General features: G+C 38.2%; 2 protein-coding genes across 6 annotated transcripts in view; both read right to left on the reverse strand.

Moving 5' to 3' along the window:
* Positions 1 to 21,699, reverse strand: part of LOC147837707 (uncharacterized) — an 838,558-nt gene that overhangs the window by 264,934 nt on the left and 551,925 nt on the right. The gene's annotated exons all lie outside the window — the stretch shown is intronic.
* The window catches only part of si:ch211-236l14.4, a 69,868-nt gene that overhangs the window by 14,176 nt on the left and 33,993 nt on the right, over positions 1 to 21,699 (reverse strand). For 2 of the 5 annotated variants that reach the window (XR_015526516.1, XM_087312371.1), the window contains exons 3-5: positions 18,133 to 18,340; positions 16,047 to 16,197; positions 908 to 1,102 (exon numbers count right to left, since the gene is read on the reverse strand). Coding sequence is in view for 3 of the 5 variants with exons in the window: in XM_087312371.1 (XP_087168497.1) it covers positions 908 to 1,102; positions 16,047 to 16,197; positions 18,133 to 18,340 (554 nt within the window). In the remaining 2 variants the exon portion in view is untranslated. Of the gene's footprint in view, positions 1 to 364; positions 596 to 783; positions 1,103 to 16,046; positions 16,198 to 18,132; positions 18,503 to 18,573; positions 20,476 to 21,699 lie in introns of those variants that run through there. The other 3 variants (XR_015526517.1, XM_087312372.1, XM_088651695.1) reach the window with 3 other exon arrangements.

Genomic DNA, 21,699 nt, shown 5'->3' on the forward strand with positions numbered 1-21,699 from the left:
TTTAGGTTGTGTTGGAAAGTCAACAAAATCCAACATCGAGCCAACATCTTAAACCAGCACCATATGTGAAATACTGACATGTGTTCATCAGGTATGGCAACCAAAATACATCTGATAGAAGTCATAGTGGTAACGTCCACACAACATCAAGCTGCAACATAATTAGACATTGATATTTAGTTGTTTTTAGGTTGCGTTGGAGAGTTACCTAAATAAAAATCATCTGTCTGATGTTTGATATTGACGTTGGCTTGACGTTGGGTTCTGACACCAACCCGATTTTCTTTTCCAAACAAAAAGCAACATAAAATTTCTAAACCTGAACTACTGCCAAAAATAATATTATTAATAATAAGTAAAATAATTTGTTTTTCTTTTTTTATTTGGCTTTTTAAATTCAGCAAGAGATGTCAAGTCATTGCTATTCTATTTATCAAGACCAACTTTTTAGGTTAAAACACTAAAATAACATAATAATATATTATTATTAATATAAAAATAAAACTAAGAAAAAGTTAGCATAAATTCACCAAAAAAATAATAAAAATGACAACAAAAAATACAACAAAAATCACTTTGGGCTCTATTTAACGATCTAAGCGTAAAATCTAAAGCGCATGGTGCAAAAGCATTAAGGGTGTGTACGAATACACTTTTGCTATTTTAAGGATGAAAAATATGCTCTACGCCCAGGGTAACAGGGTTGTGCTTATTCTCTCAATGAGTTATGGGTGTGTTTAAGCATAACGTGCATTAAACCAATCAGAGTCTCATCTTATATACCCTGTAAGAGTCAGTTGTGTCATGCCATTTGTCATGTGGACTTTGTAAGTAGAAAAACTGAACGCTTCACCAGTGAGAAAACAGAGCATCTGCACGAGGATAAAGAACAAGCAGACAGTTTTACCAGTTGGCCCTGTGGTCCTGAGGGCAGACTGAGCCAGTAGTCTTCAATGCCTTCTTGGATGGAAGTCTGGAACTGCTGTGTGTCCACACTCAGGTACGGGGACAGGGTGATGGAAATGTTTAGAAGCTTAACAAAAGGAAGGTCCCTAGTCTGTCTCTTAGACGTCCTTTTCTTGCCATTGAGGTAGCTGTGGTCCTAGAAAGTCAATACAAAATTTAAAGTCTGTTTATTTTACTAGTTCACATTCCTCACACTGTGTCCTAAAAACACCCGACAAGACAAGATTACAAGCAATTTGGCTGACTTTTATTTTCAAACAGCTTGCTAATTATTTTATTTTCAAGATCTAAGGTGATCTATCTGCTGCTGCTTTCAGTAGTATGGCAATAAGTGTCACATAAAACTGTATTTAAACTCACACTGGTAGCACTTAACACTAAATAAAACACATAATCAGTACCTGAGGTGATCATTGTCTTAGTATTATATGCAGTTGTTGTGTTGGCGCAATATTAGAAATCACTGATAATTAGAACAAAAACTCGTTTTAACATGGAAAAGTGTTAAAGTGTGTTAATCTTCAATCAAAGTCTGAAAATTGGCTTTCATGTTTTGAGTGGCGATCCTTCTGTTAAGGTCAACTGCATGGTTTCCATAGCAACTGCATAGCATTATTCTAGCACATCCCTCTTACCATTAGCAAAGAGCTTAGAATGACCACTCTAGTGTAATTTGTGAAACAGCCACTAGAGGGCGTGGCGGCCATTTTGGAATGAAAACTCCAATAGAACAACAGCATATAATAAGTCTGGTAAATAAACTATTAAAAGTGCTGATGATTGTGATAGTAAGTTGTTGTATTGTCGTTTTTCAGGTTGTATCACAGTTTTGATCCGCTTTTTAAATAAATAAATAAAAAACAAAGCAGCTGCTTGCCATCGCGACAGTAATGAGATCCAATGGACGGCCGATCATTTTCACTCCAAAATGGTGGAATCCGGAGCTGTTGCTGGGCGCTGCTGTTGCAATGGAACGTTCCATTGAGTGTCGCCTCTTGGTCATTCTAAGCTCTTTTCTGTTAGTTTGCTTTGAGGGAATGATCCTCTGAAAAAAAGCCCAGTACATCAAGTACATCAGCATACTAAAATAAAAGTCTCAACAGCTTCCAGTTCACGTCCAGTGACTTATGATATCTAAGGGTTGTTTATAAATCACACATAGCACACATTATTAAATAGGTGACAGATAAAAAGCTTTTTATTAGGTTTGTAAAACTGTAATAAAATAAAACCAGGGTATTTGCAGGTTCATAAAAAGTATTTAAATTCAGTTTAATCAAATTTAAGGTCTTAAACGCTACAACAAAAGTAATAATTCAAGAGGTCCCAAATAAATCTTAATTTATGATTGCTTATTAAAGGGATAGTTCACCCAAATACTAAAATCCTATTTTACTTTTTTTTCTTGAATACAAAAGAAGATATTTTGAGGAATGTTGGAAACCTGTAACTATAGACAATATATAAACCAAATTCAATGGAACTCAGTGGTTACAGGTTTCCGTCATTCTTCAAAACATATTTGTGTTTAACAGAAGAAAAAATAAATAAAATATGACATGGTGAGAAAATGTCGACAAATTTTACATCTTTTGGGTGATCTAATTAAATACAAAGAAAGAACCGCACATTTACACTACCTGACTAAAAGTCTTGTTGATGATCTCAGTTGTAAGAGCAACAAAGACTTGACTTTTGGTCAGGGCTGGAGCAAGCTGAACTGCAGCTCTAGGCAAAGGACGGTCGCGCCGCCCTCAATCCTAAAGTGAAAGCACGGGGTATTATACCTCACTAGACGCGGATATAACTAAGGGCGCGGGTGGTGAGGGTAGTGTTGCGGATGCCGCCTTCTCTATTCGGCCGCCCTACGCGGATATAGGGCATGGGTGGTGAGGGTAGTGTCAGGGACACCGCCCTCTCTATTCTGCCGCCCTAGGCGTCCGCCTAGGTCGCCTCTATGGCTGCGCCGGCCCTGCTTGTGGTTGATTATTTGGAAAAGTGGCAGAGGGTAGATCTGTCTGATGAATCATCTATTGAACTGCATTCTAATCATCACAAATACCGCAGAAGACTTATTGGAACCAGCATGGACCCAAGATTCTCACAGAAATCAGTCAAGTTTAGTGAAGGAAAAAGTCTTGGTTTGTGGTTACATTCAGTAAGGGGAAGGCCCATTACATTACAAACCACAGGAGAGAGCAAATCCTTTAGCAGGATAGCACTCCTTATCAGACTTCAGCCTCCACATCAAAGTTCATGAAAGCAAAGACGGTCAAGGTGCTCCAGAATTGGCTAGCCCAGTTACCGGACATGAACATTATTGAGCATGTCTGGGATAAGATTAAGGAGGAAGCATTGAAGATAAATCCAAAGGATCTTGATGAACTCTGGGTCTCCTGCAAGAACGCTTTCTTTGCCATTCCAGGTGACTTTATTAATAAGTTATTTGAGTTATTGGAGAGATGTATATATGCAGTCCTTAAAGCTCATGCCGCCACACACAATGTTAATTCTTTTTTCAGTGTATCATGATTTTATAATCTGTACTGTACATTATTTACATACTCTATATCATATGTCTAAGCAAAGTCAGACCTTACTGTCCTAATTGAATAAATAAAAATCAAGGCATGATCGTATTTTATTTTGGTAAAATAAGCATAATTTAGAGGCCTTTGCCTTTCATATAAGCCACTTCTGATACCAAATGGTCAACTAGAAGTCAAGTTATTATTTGTTGTTTATAAAACTTGTCAGGTAGTGTTTTTAATAGTTTTTCTATTGTAATATGTTGTAAATAAATGTATGAATGCATATCCCCTTCATCATTTTTGAAAGAGCAGCTAGATGTAGTAGAAAGTGGCCATTTCAAAATAAGAGACCCAGTGTATTTGTGGTTTATAATTAAAATTTTGTTTATAATTGAAAGTTCCACTTACATTTTTCTTCTTCTAGCTTTACTAATGAAACTATAGTATTGCTGCTGTTGGCTAGCAAATTTCATCAACACACAATATGTTTGTTATTGCTTTTGTGGGCAATCCGGTATTACAGATGATGGCAGTAGTTGGCAATAGCAACTTCAAATTAATATTTTATTGATTATTTTAACAGTAACAATGCTCTAGCTCCTTTTAATGTTTTTACCATGACGTCGCAAACGTCTGAGAAAAATACAGCAATAATGTCATTTATATTCATCATATTGTACAGGCATGCAGAGCACTGCGCTTATGAGGAATCTGTGCAATAAATAGCGAATACTGGCAAGTGTTTTTATAACCAGACTGATTCCAAGTCAAGCTGTAGGTTCCGCTCATGACCGTGTTATTTCAAGCTAAAATGGAAACTAGCATTGGGATTGTTTCCCAATTGAAGTTTTGTATTGCTGTCGCACAAGGGAAGGTTTTCCACTGCAGTTTATATAAGACGTTTATTCAGGTTGGGGTATGGGAAAGATTGGTATGTGTATCAGATAGCTTACAGACTTTACTTGATGCTTCAAGGTGGGTGGTCTTACATTTTAGCCGGATATTGATCAGAATGAGGCAGCCTGGTGGCTCAGTGGTTAGCACCGTCGCCTCACAGCAAGAAAGACGCTGGTTTGAGTCCCGGCTGGGACAGTTGACTTTTCTGTGTGGAGTTTGCATGTTCTTCCCATGTTCGCATGGGTTTCCACCGGGTGCTCCGGTTTCCCCCACAGTTCAAATGTGAACTAAATAAACTAAATGGTCTGTAGTGTATGTGAGCGTGTGGGTGTTTCCCAATACTGGGTTGTGTTTGGAAGGGCATCCCCTGCGTAAAACATATGCTGGAATAAATGGCAGATCATTCCACTGTGGTGACCTTGAAGAAAAATGAATGATTGAATAAAAACAAGAAGCCAATCTTTTCAAAGTACTCAAATAAAAAAAAAAAAAAGTAAATTAGATGAGTTTCCCTCAAGTTAGAGAAGCTGACTGTAGTATTGGTAACCAAGTAACTAACTGTAGACAAGGCAGGCATTATAAAATCAGAGGTTCTGGTCTGTACTTGCGTTCTTGTGTCCTCGTGAAATGTCATCAACCGTCGCTAAAGTACTATTCCATTACAAAGTTCACATCTTGTCAAGTACAGATAAAGTTCCCGGATGTGTACTTGCTCCACCCCCCTTGCAGAGGATGCATTGTGAGGTGATTTATGCGATCTTACGATGCATAGGTATTCCTTAATGCATTGCAGCCCAACCAGTGAAAGCTAACGGTGGTGGAGAAAACCCCCACGATTTTAAAAATACTCCTTTGTTGTGTTACAAAAGAGTCTTAAGAGTTTTTCAGGCTAGAATGTAGTTGTTTTAAACTAAAATCAGCAGTTTATTCACAAAGGTAGCGGACTTTGACCCCCAGCCTGCCAGCACAAGATTCGTTATCACCTTCCCCGCTGAGAGCAGCTTTAATCGGCCAGTCCATCTCGGATGTACCGCTGGATTTCATCTCTCCATTGTAGTTAAAACAAGATATTTATCACATCTTGTGTATATCTAACATACAGTATTTGGTCTTTTAAACCTATTATTTGTTCTCAGGTGTATTATTTTGGCAGTTATTTTATAATGGTCTATAATTATTTTACTGTGTTATGCTGCTTGTCTGTGTTTACCCAATAGCCTACAAAATATTTATTTCTCATTGTTTAAGTTTTGTATTTTATTTTTGTATAATGTCTGTTGTAATTTACCAAATCTGATAATCAAAGACACGAGTCTGTGTATAATAGCACATTTTTCTTCACATTTATATAGATTTATGTTTACATTTTCTTAAATAAAAAAAATAAAAATAAAAATACTTATAATACTAATAAAATAATAATTATAAGGCCACTCTTTATATAATTAAATAATTTTATTGTTAATGTACAGTGAAACCGATGAATGCATGGTGAGGTAAGTGATGTTATTGGAGAAGGCATTCGACCGTGTCCCTCGTTGCATTCTGTGGAGGGTGCTGTGGGTGTATGGGGTCAGAGGCACTTTTTTAAGGGCTGTCTCGTCCCTGTATGGACAGAGTAGGAGTCTGGTTCGCATTGTTGGCAATAAATCAGACTTGTTTCCAGTGCATGTTGGGCTCCGGCAAGGCTGTTCTTTGTCACCAATTTTGTTCATAATTTTTATAGACAGAATTTGAAAGCGCAGCCTTGGGCTAGAAGGGGTCCGGTTCAGGGACCACAGGATTTCATCTCTGTTATTCGCAGATAATGTTTTTCTATTGGATTCATCGAACATGGACCTTCAGCATGCACTGGAGCAGTTTGCTGCAGAGTGTGATGCGGCTGGCAATAGAATCAGCACCTCCAAGTCTGAGGCCATGGTGATCCACTGGAAAAAGGTGGTTTGCCAACTCCAGGTTGGAGGAAAGTCCTTACTCCAGGTGGAGGAGTTCAAGTATCTTGGGGTTTTGTTCACGAGTGAGGAAAGGATGGAACATGAGATTGACAGGCAGATCGGTGCATTGTGGTGAGCCAAAGAGACAAAGTCCCAGGCATGTCCCACCGGGATGAGGCCTCGGGAAAGACCCAGCACAAGCTGGAGGGACTATGTCTCTTGGCTGGTCTTGGAGCGCCTTGGAATCCCCCCGGAGGAGCTGGAGGAAGTGTCTGGGGAGAGGGAAGTCTGGAGTTCTCTCCTAAGACTGCTGCCCCAGATAAGCGGATGAAAATGATGATGATGATGATGATGATAATGTGCAACTTTACCTCATGTGAGTGTAGAAAAAATATATAAATTAAGAGTTTTTTTTCATTTTAAAATTTGTAACTTCCATCATTGTTTCTCATGTAATACTTGAAATTGTGCATTAACACAGGTTGAAAGAAACCCAGCTTTTGTCCCAATTGTTTTAATTGCATTAATCAAGTCATGGATCAAATAATATGCTAATTATTAAGCTATTTAAATGATGAATTACATGTTGTGGCGTATATTTGAGAATCTGAATATCAGATATTTTACAACAAAATTAGGATGATTGTCCATATTTGCAGAAAAGGAAAAAGAAACAAAACTCACTTTAAAGCGATGTGTTCTAAATAATGGTCACATTGGCTTGGTAAAACTATAACTCTTGCTATATGATGACAGCAATAGTTGGTTACTACTTAAGACTACAACTTAATGGGGTGGTCCACTACAATGCCATATTTTAAACTTTAGTTGATGTGTAATGTAGCTGTGTGGACATAATCAACATCTCTGAATGTAAGACGCTCAAAGTTCAATGCAAAGGGAGACATTGGCTTTAACACAGTAAGCTGAGCAAACAAAGTTTGGGGAATACAAAAAAATACATCCGAGTTAATGAGATCACAAACTCTTCAGGTTGCACATTCACCATGCGCAGTAAAGGAGTGTGGTCAGATGTGCTAATGTTATAGCAGAAAAGGCACAGAGCTTCCAAAAGACATGGCACAAAGAGAGAATTGCTTACAATTTAATTTTAATTATGGTCCAGAGAATTACAAAAAATCAATAGCTAGCATTTGACAAAATACAGTATTCAGAATCTCTCCCAGTTCAATGCTGGGTTTGGCTAGGAAGTCTGACTGTTGTATGGGGTTTGTTTGGTTGTCTACTTGGTTGTCTTAGAGTTTAGTGTTTTCTGCTATGTTTAAAAATTTTAAATCAAAAAAGAGGAAAAAATTGTCACATTACAAAATCTCACACAAGAATGGTCAGTAGGACTATTTAAAACTTATGTGTAAAAGAATATTGTTTCTGAAAACATCAAAGCCACTCCAAATGCAGACGCAAAAGTTTTTCAGATTTGTTTTCAGTGGATTAATTTATACCCTGCTGAAAAATCCAGCTTAAACCAATCCAAGCTGGTTGGCTGGTTTTAGCTGGTTAACCAGCCTGGTTTTCGAGGGGTTTTGGCCATTTCCAGGCTGATTTCCAGCCATTTCCAGCCTTGTCTTAGCTGGTCAGGCTGAAAAATGACCATCTAAAACAAGCTAAAATCAACTTAACCAGCCTGGTTTAGGCTGGACATAGCTGGTTTTGGCTGGGCTCCAAGCCTGGCTAAGCTGGTCAAGCTGGTATTAGCTGGTCATCTCTCAGCTAAGACCAGGTTGGAAATGACTGGAAACCAGCCTGGAAATGGCCAAACCCCTCTAAAACAATGTTGGTCGACCAGCTAAAACCAGCCAACCAGCTTGGGCTGTTTAGGCTGGATTTTTCAGCAGGGTTCAGATTAATTTTTCACCTAAATAAAATAAACATTCCACATTTTTTTTATCAGACTTCAAAGTCTGCATAAACTGGAATTTATTTTACCATGATGACTTACTTCCAGCAAAAATGTAATATTGAGGAGGCAGGTTTTATTTTTGTCTTTTTTCTCTCATCTTTCACTTGAGGCAAAGTAATGGTTGTATGTGTGTGGTTGAAGCATATTTTACACAAACATCGTCATCAAAAAAGGACAGTGGATCAAACTTGCACAGATTAATTGTTCACCTAAAGAATAACAATGTGCACTAGCAAAATCAATAATGTTATATTTTTATTTCCCACATACTTCAAAGTCAAACTGGAATTTTGTGCAGAATTGTGTTTTAACATGACAACTTATTTCCAATTAAAACAGATTATTGCTCAGTTAAAATAGGGTATTTTAGGTTTAAAATACCCCTTCATATAACCCAATGTTCGAGGTTACAGAAGTAACCCTTCGTGTCTGAAGAGTATTGAACGGGCCAATGAATGAAATGAATTGGCACCGTAAGCTTGCGCAGGTGTGCTGCATTGCCAATTATCCCAAGCACACCTTGAGCGAGCAAACGCCATCCTTTTCTCTTCAGAGACTTTCAAACAGGGGGGAACGAAGGGTTACTTCTGTAACCTCGAACGTTCCCCTTTAGTTGGGGAACTTCAGTGCTATACAGTGGATTTGATCTTGGCAAAATCCACATATGGGAGAACTATGGAAAGCGCCATAATGACTGCACCTTACCAACGCCCTGTTGAGGGGATAGTCAAGCAAGCGTGACGCACCCACATCATGGGAGGCGCGGTCCTCCAACGTGTCCCTGGCCCTAATTTATCCTACTTCAACAGAAGTCTTACGGATTTAGATATATATTTTGGGAAGTCGTGAGCATCTAGATAATTAGGAAATATGAAAGTTCGTTGGGAAGCGTGCAATCCCGATAGGGAGGACGCTGCGGTGGCCATACATTACCCAAGGGGGGATAGATGGCAGAATTTACATATGGACTAGCCCTAAAAAGGGGGAGTACGCATAGCAAAAAAGTGGTTAGCGGAGAGGGAAGACACGGGTCCACCCAGGGGGGGGACTTAACTGTGGCGGAATAAGCATATGGGATCGCCTAGTGGGGATCACGCATAGCAGGCACCAATACCCAAAACGCGGGCTGACCAGCGGGCAGACCTACAACGTAGTGGGCCAGCAAGTGACTCCTTCGCTGAGTCAGTGCTGGGGGCCACGGAGGAATCTGCAGGGCTCACCTGACGAAGAACTTTACTGACAGATAAAAAGGCGCACGTATCTCCGTGTTAGGGAGAATGGCGCAGCAAGCGTGTCTCAACACCCTACTGAGTTGTTTCCTCAATCACCAAAGGGTTACCTAATACCCTTGGGGAAACCGGCTCCACTCGCAGATTGTAAAACCTTGCAAATGTGTTGGGTGTCGCCCAGCCCACAGCTCTACAGATGTCTGTTAGAGAGGCGCCGCGTGCACGCACCCAAGAGGGTGCAACGCTCCAACGCTCCAAGCTCCCGGGGGCTGACCTCGACTCGAATGAGCGAGTGAAATGGCATCCACAATCCAGTGGGATAATCTTTGTTTCGATACGGCACTTCCCTGCTGCCGACCGCCATAACAGACAAAGAGCTGCTCAGATGATCTAAAATTCTGAGTACGGTCGAAATAAATGCGCAGAGCCCGAACTGGACAAAGTAAAGAAACACACGGCCCCCCAGCCCGTGTCAGAAGCATCCGTTGAAACAACAACATGGCTGGACACCTGTCCTAGAGGCACACCGGCCTGTAGGAATGAGGCTCTGAGGGAGGCAGACAACCTACAGGCTTTGGACGGGAGGCGGGGCAAACCCCGCCACGTAGAGGCGCCACTGACGGGATCGCCTCATACCCCCTGGCAGCTCCGCCGTCAAGGGCGGTGAGGGCAGAGGGACACCCAGCACGGGCAAAGAAAGGTGCCCTCCAAGACAGCGTGAGCCTACTGTGCACTTCTGGGAAGAAGGGGACGAGAGGCTTCGAAGTCTTCGCCTTCTGGTCCTCTACATAGCACCCATCTAGTCGGTCCGGCCGCGGAGCTGGGGGTTGAACCAGCTCCAACCCCACAGCCGAAGCAGCCCGGGAAAGCACGGCTAACATGTTCGCTTCAGATCTGATTTGACGGCGCTCACCTGCCCGAAGGGGGCGAGCGGGTCCCGATCTTCGTCAGACAGTGAAAGCCCACCCTCCGATGCTGCGGAGGACATCTGATCTCCGGTGTCAGCGAGCGTGAGAGCTACCATCTGGTTAGATGGATCACTCCCACTGCCCGAAGCTTGGATGGAGCGCTGTGAGGAGCGAGAGGTCCGGGAGCCCTTGGGCGGCGGATTATCTCCCACTGGAACCCTCAGATCTGCCCGAGCGCCCGCTGCTTTTTTACAACAGGAGGCAACTGGGGTGGCTCGCTCTCTAACGAAAGTTAGCCGCGATCTTAGCCGTGCAACGGTCATGGCATCGCAATGACGACATGAACCGCCCGCGAGCACCGCATTAACATGCTGGACCCCCAAACATGCAATGCAGTGATCGTGTCCATCATCCGGAGCCAGGAAACCCCCGCATCCAGAAACGCACAGTCGGAGAGCCATCCTGAAAAGGACGTGCTGCACGACTGTGTTGCTCTTTTAGGAAAGCTTAGCAACAATACGCACCGCTCTGGAGGACCGGACCCAAAGAACCGCAGGCAAGGGAGAAACCCAGCTCGATTGTCTGCCGCCGCGAAAACCCACTCTGGACCGGGAGACACTCGTTCGCTCTGAAGAGCTGAATTAGCAAGAAGAACCCTCATCGACTCACTCAAAAAGGATCTGAAGCGAAAAGGATGGTGTTTGCTCGCTCCAGGTGTGCTTATATGCTGGGATAATTGGCAATGCAGCACACCTGCGCAAGCTTACGCTGCCAATTCATTTCATTCATTGAGCTGTTCAATACTCTTCAGACAAGCGGCTTCTGATCCGAATCCTCCCATACGTGGATTTTCCCAAGATCAAATCCACTATATAGCACTGAAGTTCCCCAACCGAAGGGGAACTATAGATTTTTATAGTACCTTCCCAACTATGGGTTATTTTGACCCAATGCATTGGGTTATGTAATTTAATAATATAATTTTTATAATCTAGAGTGCTGGTAAAATGGACATGAAAATCATGACACGGAGAGGTAATTTGATTAAAAATAACAACCATATTATTGCGTTATCGCCTAATAAACTTTAGAAAGCAAAATCAACATTATGTACGCATATTAATACAGAGGTTATATGTGACCGTTAAATTAGTTGACTGTTGAAATTCAAAAACTTTAACCCAACTGGTTGAGTTAATAAATAACCCAATAAAGGTTAAACAATACCCCGGAAAAAAAGCACATATTTATCCCAATGGGTTGAGTTATTAATAAATAACCCAATAAATGTTAAAAAATAACCCAACAAAGCTCCAAATATTGTTTTAACTCAAGCATTGAAATTTTTTAGAGTGCGAGTAGGAGGCGCAATTTGTTTTTATTTACTTCGTCAGAAAGCACAGTGAATAAACTTGCACAGATTAACTGTTGACTTTAAGACTAGCAATGTGTGCAAGCAAAATAAGCACTGTAAATTCAGATTCTCTCAATTCGGCGTAGATTTTGATGGTGGAAGTATCACCTAATTGGAATCCTGTACCCTGCTGACATGTCAGTGAACCAGAGACGTGTCGTTCTCTCAGGGGATCAAGCGCTGCATTTTCCTGACCTCTCTTCAGCGGCTGCAGATCCGCTTAGAGAAATGAAGCCTTTCAAGTCCACAACACTGACCAGCTCTGACTGTTTTTGTTCTGTCAGACTGAACTTAACAGCCCAGCTGGTGGCTTTTAACGTGAGACGTTTCTACTTGAACACAGTGTTCCCGTGCGTCCTTTGGTAACACTGCCTGGTATGCAAGTCGGTATCAAAACGAAGCGTATTCTGCCAGACCCTGTGTTTGTGATTATAATGAGTACCTTCAGAAACCTCACAACGAACCACATGGAAATGAACAGCGAATTGTGTAATTTAGTCATACAGGTTTGGTACGACAAAAGCGCACGGATTAAAATAGTTTGACGAATTATGTATTATAATTCAGTTTAAGGCTATTGATAATTATAAACCTGATTAAACAAGGAAGCTAAATCTGTTTTTAGAACAAAATGTTACACATGCACGCAAAGCACCTAATGGCTTAGGAGGATCTGATTCAGATTTGCTCAAATACTTTATATAATGCCACATTAGCTAACACTAATGGTGTGCATTTGATTAGAACTGTTTATTCATAGTCGTCTCTTATAGTGTATCTATATATAATTGGTACATTACACATACAGTTGAAAGCAAAATTATTAGCTCTCCAACAAAAATTGTAATTCTTTTTCAGATATTTCAGAAGGGATTTGTAACAGAACAAGGAACGTTTCACTAAATTTCATATGTTTCCTATGTTTTTTGTTTTATCTGAAGAAATTCTTATTTATTTTAATTTGGCTGAAATAAAAGTATTTTCATTTTTTTATGGTCAATATTTTATCTCTGTTAAACAACACAGTTTAATCAATGGTTCTTTATTTAAACTAAATCTTTCTAAACAATCACAAGAAGGCTAAAAAAAGTATATATTTGGATATATATCTATTTGTAGCAGTGCGAAATGGCTGTATGCCATGGCTGTAAGGAGGCATGCCTTAGTGTAGCACCAGTGCTGATATACAGCCATATTGCACTGCTACAAGTGTGATATTACATTTATACAACAGCTCGACGGCATAATCGTGTATATAAAAAAAGACAATCAAACACGGACAGTCTAAAAACCCTTTTGTATTAGGAACTACTTTTTTCCACTATTCACTCACATCTGCAGAAGCCGTTATTAATTCACCAATGTCACAATGAGGTATTGTTTGAATGATTCTCAATCATAATGTCTAAAGTGATGACAAAACATTTTAAGATTATAAGGCTGAATGTGACATAAAATGCCATCCGTCTGCAGAGATGTCTCCCTACAGTATTACAGTCTATTACAGTCTACAGTACATCTCTGTTGCAATCGGGATATCACAATAATTAACCCTAAAAAAGCAGCACAATTACTACCAGGCTGCTGTTGTATTTGCCATAAGGAAAAACCTTAAACACATGCAGACATTTTTTCTTTCTTTCTGCCTACACAACACACACTCCTACTGAGTCCCATTTCACACTCAATACACTACAGTTATATGGTATAAATACAACACTACAGCATACAAAAGAGAGAGATCGACAGAATAACACTTACCAGTTTAATAATGATTTGATCAGCTGTATTTAGAAATTACACCATTTTATTCTTCTAAGGGCTTATTTTGCAGTCTTGACGCCATCTTGTGAATAGACAACATAAACCATCTGTACTCATAGACAGGCTAATGGCCGCAATTCTGATTTTTGACGTCTCTCAGAAATTATAAATATTTAGAAAAAGGCTCTATCCTTATAAATAAAGTGCATAGTTGCAATCTAAACAACTACATTCTCCACTGAAAAAGCCTCAAAAGTACATTATGTTGCCCAACAGCAGCAATATTTGTCAAACTGTAGAGTGTCCTCAGCTTGTTGCTGTATGTGGGCGGAGTAATACACAAAGGTGAAGGGTAAAGAGTGCTGTTACTGGCAGAATATCACACAGCTATCAGCCAATCAGATTCAAGAACAAGGCAGAACTGTTGCGTGTGTGTGTGTGTGTATGTGTGTATATATATATATATATATATATATATATATATATATATATATATATATATATATATATATATATATATATATATATATATTACTAGTACTGTTCGGTGTGTTGTGCATTTAGAAATGCTCTTTTGCAGATCTCGGTTGTAACGAGTGGTTATTTAAGTTACTGTTGCCTTTTTACAGCTCAAACCACTCTGGCCATTCTTTGACCTCTAGCATCAACAAGGCATTTGCACCCACAGAACTCCCGCTCACTGGATATTTTCTTTTTTTCGGACCATTTTCTGTAAACCCTAGAGATGGTTGTGCGTGAAACTTGTTTTAGACACTTGTTTTAGTTGTTCAAATTTATAAAATGAAATGTTACTCTAATATATACACTTAGAATGACCATGTTACTAATTACAATTGTTTTATTTAACCATATTTAAAAATTCATGACCTAATTATTACAAGTAATTACAGTATTTTATTTATTTTTTTTACAAATGACCACTTTTAAAATGTTCACTTGTAATGTACAATGCAATCTAGTTGGCTTGTTGGACTGTGCGAGCCAGTGGTGTGTTGAGGCGGAAAATGAAGGCCTGAAGGCGTGTAGCCTCAACAGGTGCAGAGCCTGAGCTGCTGACGGCTGAAGATTAAACAGCCTACACTGAAGGTCAGAGGCAGAGATATGCTGTAGATCCGTGCATAAGTCTCCCCAGGGCCAATATGAAATGAAATAGCATTACATTTCTAACAACTTTGTGTTTATGATTATTTTTGATTATAATCAGAGCTTGACATTAACTTTTTTTGATCACCAGCCACTATGGCTAGAAGTTTTCCAACATTACTAACCACTCGCCATTTTTACTAGCCACAAATTTATTGTTAGAAAAAAGATTTTTATACACATAAATATGACTTTGGCATGCAAATTTTTTTTTTAATTTTGTGTTATATTTACTTGCCTCCTTATTAATTTAACTATTTTCTTAATTTTACATGACTTTTTAGGGCTAAACACTAAGGATTTACCATTTTTTCTCTGGCCACACCAAACAAGTTTTTTCTTTGCCACAATTATTAAATAATGTCTCAAAACAAGCTAAGTATAGCTGTATACATACACTTTGTATTCAACAAAAAGTTCTTAAAAAAGGACATTTAATATATATATATATATATATTCTCATTTATCTAAAACTATACACAGTAGTTTTTTCCAGACTAAAGGTCCCAAACCATATTAACAAAAATATCTGCAAGCAAAATATAGCAGGTGAAAAAACATTCTGTGTGCGATTGTAAAATGATGATCACATGCACGCAGTTAACGTTAGGCTTATTAATTATCTATTCAAATAATGGTAAAAGTGAAAGCGGCAACAGCTGCTGCAAAAAAAATAAATAAAAAAATAAAAAAATATATATCTTGAGCTCTCGAAAGTAGCAGGACTGTGGATCCACGAGTAATGTGTTTTTTTCCAGTGTATTTAAAAATGATCGCACCAGTTCAATTTCCAGGCACGGTTGCTTCACGCAATGAAACAAGAACGCGCAAGATAAAAACACTCATGCACATCACTCTAACCCTCGTCAGTGAGTGAGGATCGCCACTGTGTCACTGTGCGCATGATGCTGCTCGATTTTAAGAGCACATTTGTATGCATATTGACAAACGGTCCTAAACTAACATACTAATCTTTAGTGACGAGCCAGCACTGGCAATTTAAAACAATTTTCAACCAGTCAAAGTGGCTAGTGAAAGCAGCTGTCTAAACCGCAACTGCTGAAATTTATATGTAACAAATTTATATTATATATATGAATATATATATATAAAACGGTATATGATACAGTATATATAAGAAAAAACATTAACAGGTGGGCTAAGAAAGTGGGTATATGCTACCTTTTTGGAAAAAGAGTCAGCTTTACAGCTTGATTAAATAAATGCTTTTTCATTTACAATGAGGTGGAAGTGTTAAATGTTCTTCCAGGGTGATTTAATAGAACAAGAATTTCTTTAATGTCAAACAATCACTCACCATGTTGGTGAGGAGAGTTGTGGAATGTTCGTCGAGGCTGATGATTCCCTCCCCAAGGTGATGCCGCTTTAGCCGGTTTGAGAAGGTCCTCAGCTCTCTCTCTAGCTTGGCCCCTGAGTCCACATTTGCTAGAAGCTTCCAGAAAGGAAGCCTTAAGAGAAACATGTCTTCATTTAGGGTAGATATTAAAGGTTTAACATTTTAGTACACACCTGCTATGAATGTTATCACTCAATTGAATGGACGTAATCAGTGGTTATCAGCTGGGCCAGTAGGGGTTATCATCCATTCACAGGGTTAATCATTTATACTAATATAGAAGACTCCAGATCCAGATCTGCTTTTCCATTACAGTGAGGGTTGAGTTTAGGGTTGGGGTAGGGACAGACTTTAATAAAATACAATTAATGGGAAATTTAATAAATAATATAAATAATTATTGTAACCCTCTGGCCACATCCGTATGTGATCTACAGCTAATCATCCATGTGGATGGATGATAACAGCCTTCTGGTCTCTACTGGCCTATATCTATCAGCTGATAACCACTAATAACAGCAATTCAATCGAGTGATGACATTCGAATCGACTGTAGTACATTACAAATGGTTAATAGTGATAGAATTATTTCAGAAATATAAAAATCTGTATTATGCAGGTTATTTAGTCATCATTTGCATTCCTTCATTCTCTTTTTGTTCATTCTTTCTTAATAAATATGATATTATTATTAATTAGTTGATAATGCTTTACAATAAGGGTGTATTAGTAAACGTTAATTAATTAATTACTTCTGAACAATGCCTTCATTCAGCATTACATATCTTATACATACATTAATGCATTTGTTCATGGATTATATAGCATGACCTAACAATGAGCAATACATTTATTCAGCACTAAATCTGTTAAATAAACTAAATATATGTTAATCTGTTAAATAAAATGTTAGCTAACACTTTAGTTAACATAAACAAATGTTAGTAACACATTAGATAATGTTAGAATATCGTATACTACAATAAGGTTCCTAATTCCCTTGACTAATGTTTTGTTAAAGGTAAATCATATTAGTAAAGAACTTACAAACATAAATAATGTGGCAGTTTTGGAGTGTTCAAGTGGAAAGTACCTCAGTTTTCACTCACATTTTGTTTTATATATAGACATAATTTATCATTAACAAAGCATTGGTTAAATGAATCAGGAACCTTATCGTAAAGTGTACTCTATTCCAACATTATGTGTTACTAACATTTGCTCATTATTTGTTTGTTAACTAATGCATTAAATAACATTAATGGATGTTTAGTCGTTAACACTTTAAAATAACTATACGTTATAACTAGTTAACAGATCATTGATAAACTGTTAGTTAATGAGTTATAAATGACTTGCTAAATAAAAGTTAATAGTTTGTTAATTATTTATAACTGTGCCTTATAGATGGCCAATAGATAACTCATGACTTGTTAACTGTATTTTAATGAATTATAACTATACTTAATAAATAAATACCTAGTAAAAAATTACTTACTAAAGACTTGGTAAATATCAGTTAATAGTTTATATATGTTATTAGAGCCCAAGTCATCTGCTGAAATTGTATTCATATTGCAATATAAATTGCAGCAAAATTAAATAACGCAATGATTTTTCCAATATCGTGCAGCCCTAGTCTATGTGTAAGTAAACATAAACTAAATCAGACTTAACTCGTATATTATGTGTTGATTAACACATTCTTACAGGTTTAGATAACATTAACACGATTAAGTAATGCTTAAACAGATGTCTTGTTCACCGTTAAATCATGTTAACTAATGCATTAACTAACATCAACTGATAGACCCTTATTATAAAGTGTATCATTCAAAATGGGTCAGAAATCAAAACTTCATAATATACAGTAACATCGTTGAATCTCTTTTCCACTCGTTGGGCAGCTTGTTCCAGTTCTAACAGTAGACATAACATTGACAAATCTTAAATTTTCAAGCAATATTTTGCATCCCTAGAAAGTCAAAGTAAAAAAAAAAAAGATTACTGAAATACAGTGAAATTAATGTTTGCAAAGGTGCTGTACCGTAAGACATCCATGTTTGGCAGCTCTCGTCTGATTGTGGAGAGCTGTCGCATTGACTCTTGATGGACAACTTTAATGTTGTGTCCCACACACACAGTGTACTGCAGAGGCATGCGCTCCATGCTGGGGGGCGTCTGCAAACAGAACTGCTGCTGGCTTTCCATTCCTACATGTAGTGGGATGTTAGGGGCAACTAGAACTGAAACACCTTTAAAAGAAAAAAACAAAACAATTTCAAGTCACTATTTGTCAGCTCATCTGGAAATTCAGAATTTACTTTTTTTGTGGGATGTAATCCATGTCTGCTAACTGTAAGAGCATCTATATATTAGTGTATTCATGAAATAGAATACAATTTACACCGTGTTTTCTAAAAAAGAACCAACAAATATTAACAACATCATCAGACACATAAGTGGTTAACACAACAAGTGTACTAACAAATAAAATAAAATAAAAAACCTTCCCCTTCACACTCAGTTTTAAAGGGCATATAGGTTACCCCTTTTTCATATTTAATATAAATCTTTTGTGTCCCCAGAATGTGTCTGTAAAGTTTCAGCTCAAAACACCCATCAGATTATTTATTTTAGCTGGTTGGAGTGTCTGTATTAAAGCTGGGAAAAGGTTGTTGCTGTTTTTTTGCACTGGGCCTTTAAGGCTAGTCCTCACTGCCCACCGTTCCCACGTGACACACCGACACATACACATACATAGCGCAGACACACAAACACACACACACATAGGAGTACAAAAATAGAATTGAGATTGGGCCTAAAAAGTCCCACTGAATACATGTTTATTTGGTTAGTAGCGTCCGTTTTTTTAGTGTTATAGGTGATATAGAGTGCATTGATTCAATGGGTGTTCTATTTTAACGATCTAAGCGCAAAGTCTATATAGCGCATGGCACACAAGCATTAAGGCCCAATTCCAGATCTACCCCTTAGCCCTTCTCCTTACCACTACCCCTCATTTTGTGCGTTTCCGTGAAGGGGTAGGGGTGTCCTAATTCTCTTTAGCTTGAAGGCGTATAGCTTAAGGGAAAGTGTAGATGGCGCTTCGAAAGGAGATTTTTCAGAACCACACTCAAAACCTAGGGGTAAGAAAAATGGATCTATGGATATATAATCAATAATAATAACTCCTGTATAGCAGTCCCGCAACATTCTGACACTCGATGACACTCAAATACCCTGTCAGAAAAGTCTAGGTGGCAGGGAATGAGCTTGTTATATTGCTATTGCTGTTTTTGCTGTTTACAAAGATGATTATGGCCACTGTGTAAATGTGCAGTACAGTTACGATCTTATTGCCACATTAGATCGTTATGGTAACATAATATATGCCTTCAGTAATTTCTTGAAGATAAATACCAAAAAATAACACAACTGGAAAAACTGCAGCAGTCATGATCGTCTGATCTCATATGAAGCAAGAGCTGACAATGACATATGATGATGTGTGCAGGTGCTGTAGTGCTGTCCCATTTCTTAGAAGTAAATTTTGAAGCCCTTCCCTCTCAAACTTGATTTTAAGGGCCAAGGGGAAGGAGTAGGGGTACAAGATAGAGGGATGGGAAAATATGGTCTGGGTTCCAACGCATGGTCTTACAGGGTTGTGCTTATTCTCTTAATGAGTGAGTTATGGGTAAGTTTTTAACATAATGTGCATTAAACCAATCAGAGTCTCATCTCCCATAAGTTGCATCGCGCCATTTGTCATTTGCTTTTTACATGGCAGACTTTGTAAGTGGGAAAGCTGAATGCTTTACTAGCAAGAAAACAGGTAAAAAGAACATCTGCAGCATGAAGATAAAGAATGAGCCTCCTCCAATCAGCCTCTTTACTTTACTTTTACTCTTTACTTTATTCCTTTACTTTCGTGGAGTAAGGAAACTCACTCAACTTAAGACATCCATTAGCTTACATATTTAACTTTGTTTGTTAAGCGCAAAGATTTGTTTCAAACCTATTTCTAAATTTAGTTTTAATTTCCAGCAAACGAACCAATGAACAATAATAACAAAGTGTATTAAAAAACTGAGTTATATCCAAACACACGTCCTATTCTTATGCTCCATACAGTATGGTGATGCACATGTTTCAAAAACCCGACAGGTGAACAAATCTAAACTTGCATATAAATAAGCATATAATAAATACTAATATTACTACTAATAATAATACTTGTTAGACCAGCACACCCATGAGTCCACAAACCGATGCAAATTAATTTGCTATTTAAACAACATGGCGCAAAACATGAAAATTACAGTTGCGCTGGTCTGGAAAGAGCAACGAATTGTGCCAGACACGTCTTGCACCTTAGAGTCTACAAATTAGTGTGCTCATTTGTAACTACAGGCATAACCCCTAGTATGAAAAGCTCAATTTTTACCATATTTGGAACAGTAATGAAAATTAATGAGCTTGTTAAGAGTGAATGAGTTATCTGTTGGCAACTAAGTCTGTTCCTCCATTACTGCTCCTATGCCTTGTGAATAAAATATAGACTAAATTATAATTATACCCAACAAAAAAGATCGATAGAAGTGTATTTGTAGGTTTAATCTATGAAAACACATGCAGGGATTAATATACACTTTTACATAAACAGATGAGATTTGTAAATATTGCCAATCTTTGACTGCCGAAAAATCGCAGTATAAGCTGAGTGATATGACACGATGCATATATGTTCAGGTGGACAAATCTAAACTTGTTATTTTATTAAAAGAAATAGAAATATGCATATAATAAACAATACTACTAATAAAAATAACACTATACAAATGCAAATTGTCATGAATAAAGTGAAAAAAGTCCCCCCAAAGACATGGAGGCAGTGGTTTATATATTTCTGTAGAAAATGTATATTTTTTTTCATATGTAAAGATATTTTTGTATTGCTGTGCATCCTGTGTGTATCAAGCAAAGTCTAAGTGTTTGGACCTGCCCAGGCAGATAACTAACACGCACTTGACTTTGAACCAACTTTTTTAAATTGGTCAACGGTCCTGTCTTTTTCAGTTCCACAAAATAGCAACGATGCGCCTTAAGACACCTCCTTTTTAGACCGGAACAACTTTGTGAGTCCACAAAGTGGTGCAAATGGATTTGCTATTTAAGAAATATGCCACAAAACGTGAAAATTAGGGTTGCGCTGGTCTAAAAAATAGCAAGTAAATCGCACCCTATACGTCTTGCGCCTTATTGCGCCTGATGTATGATAGGGCCCAATACTTTTTTATGAAACCACTGTGCTCTTCAGTTTTTCATTCGATCTCACCAATCAAAAGTATTTCATCGCTTACACGACTCAGGCAAAATCTGCCACTTTTTTATATGCCACTTTAATATGCAATTACAAGAAAATAGGAGGTTCTCCCCGTATTTGTGTGCGTTTTCTCCAGAGGCTCCGGTTTCCCCCACAAGTCCAAAGACAGTCACTTTTGGTTTAAATTGGTAAAATAAATTGTCTGTAATGTACTGTATGTGTGTAAATGGGAGTCTATGGGTGTTTCCCAGTGATGGGTAGCAGCTGGAAGGGTATCCACTGTGTAAA

The sequence above is a fragment of the Danio rerio genome, chromosome 25, assembly GCF_052040795.2.
Source record: "Danio rerio strain M-AB ecotype USA chromosome 25, GRCz13ab, whole genome shotgun sequence".
Lineage (NCBI taxonomy): Eukaryota > Metazoa > Chordata > Actinopteri > Cypriniformes > Danionidae > Danio > Danio rerio.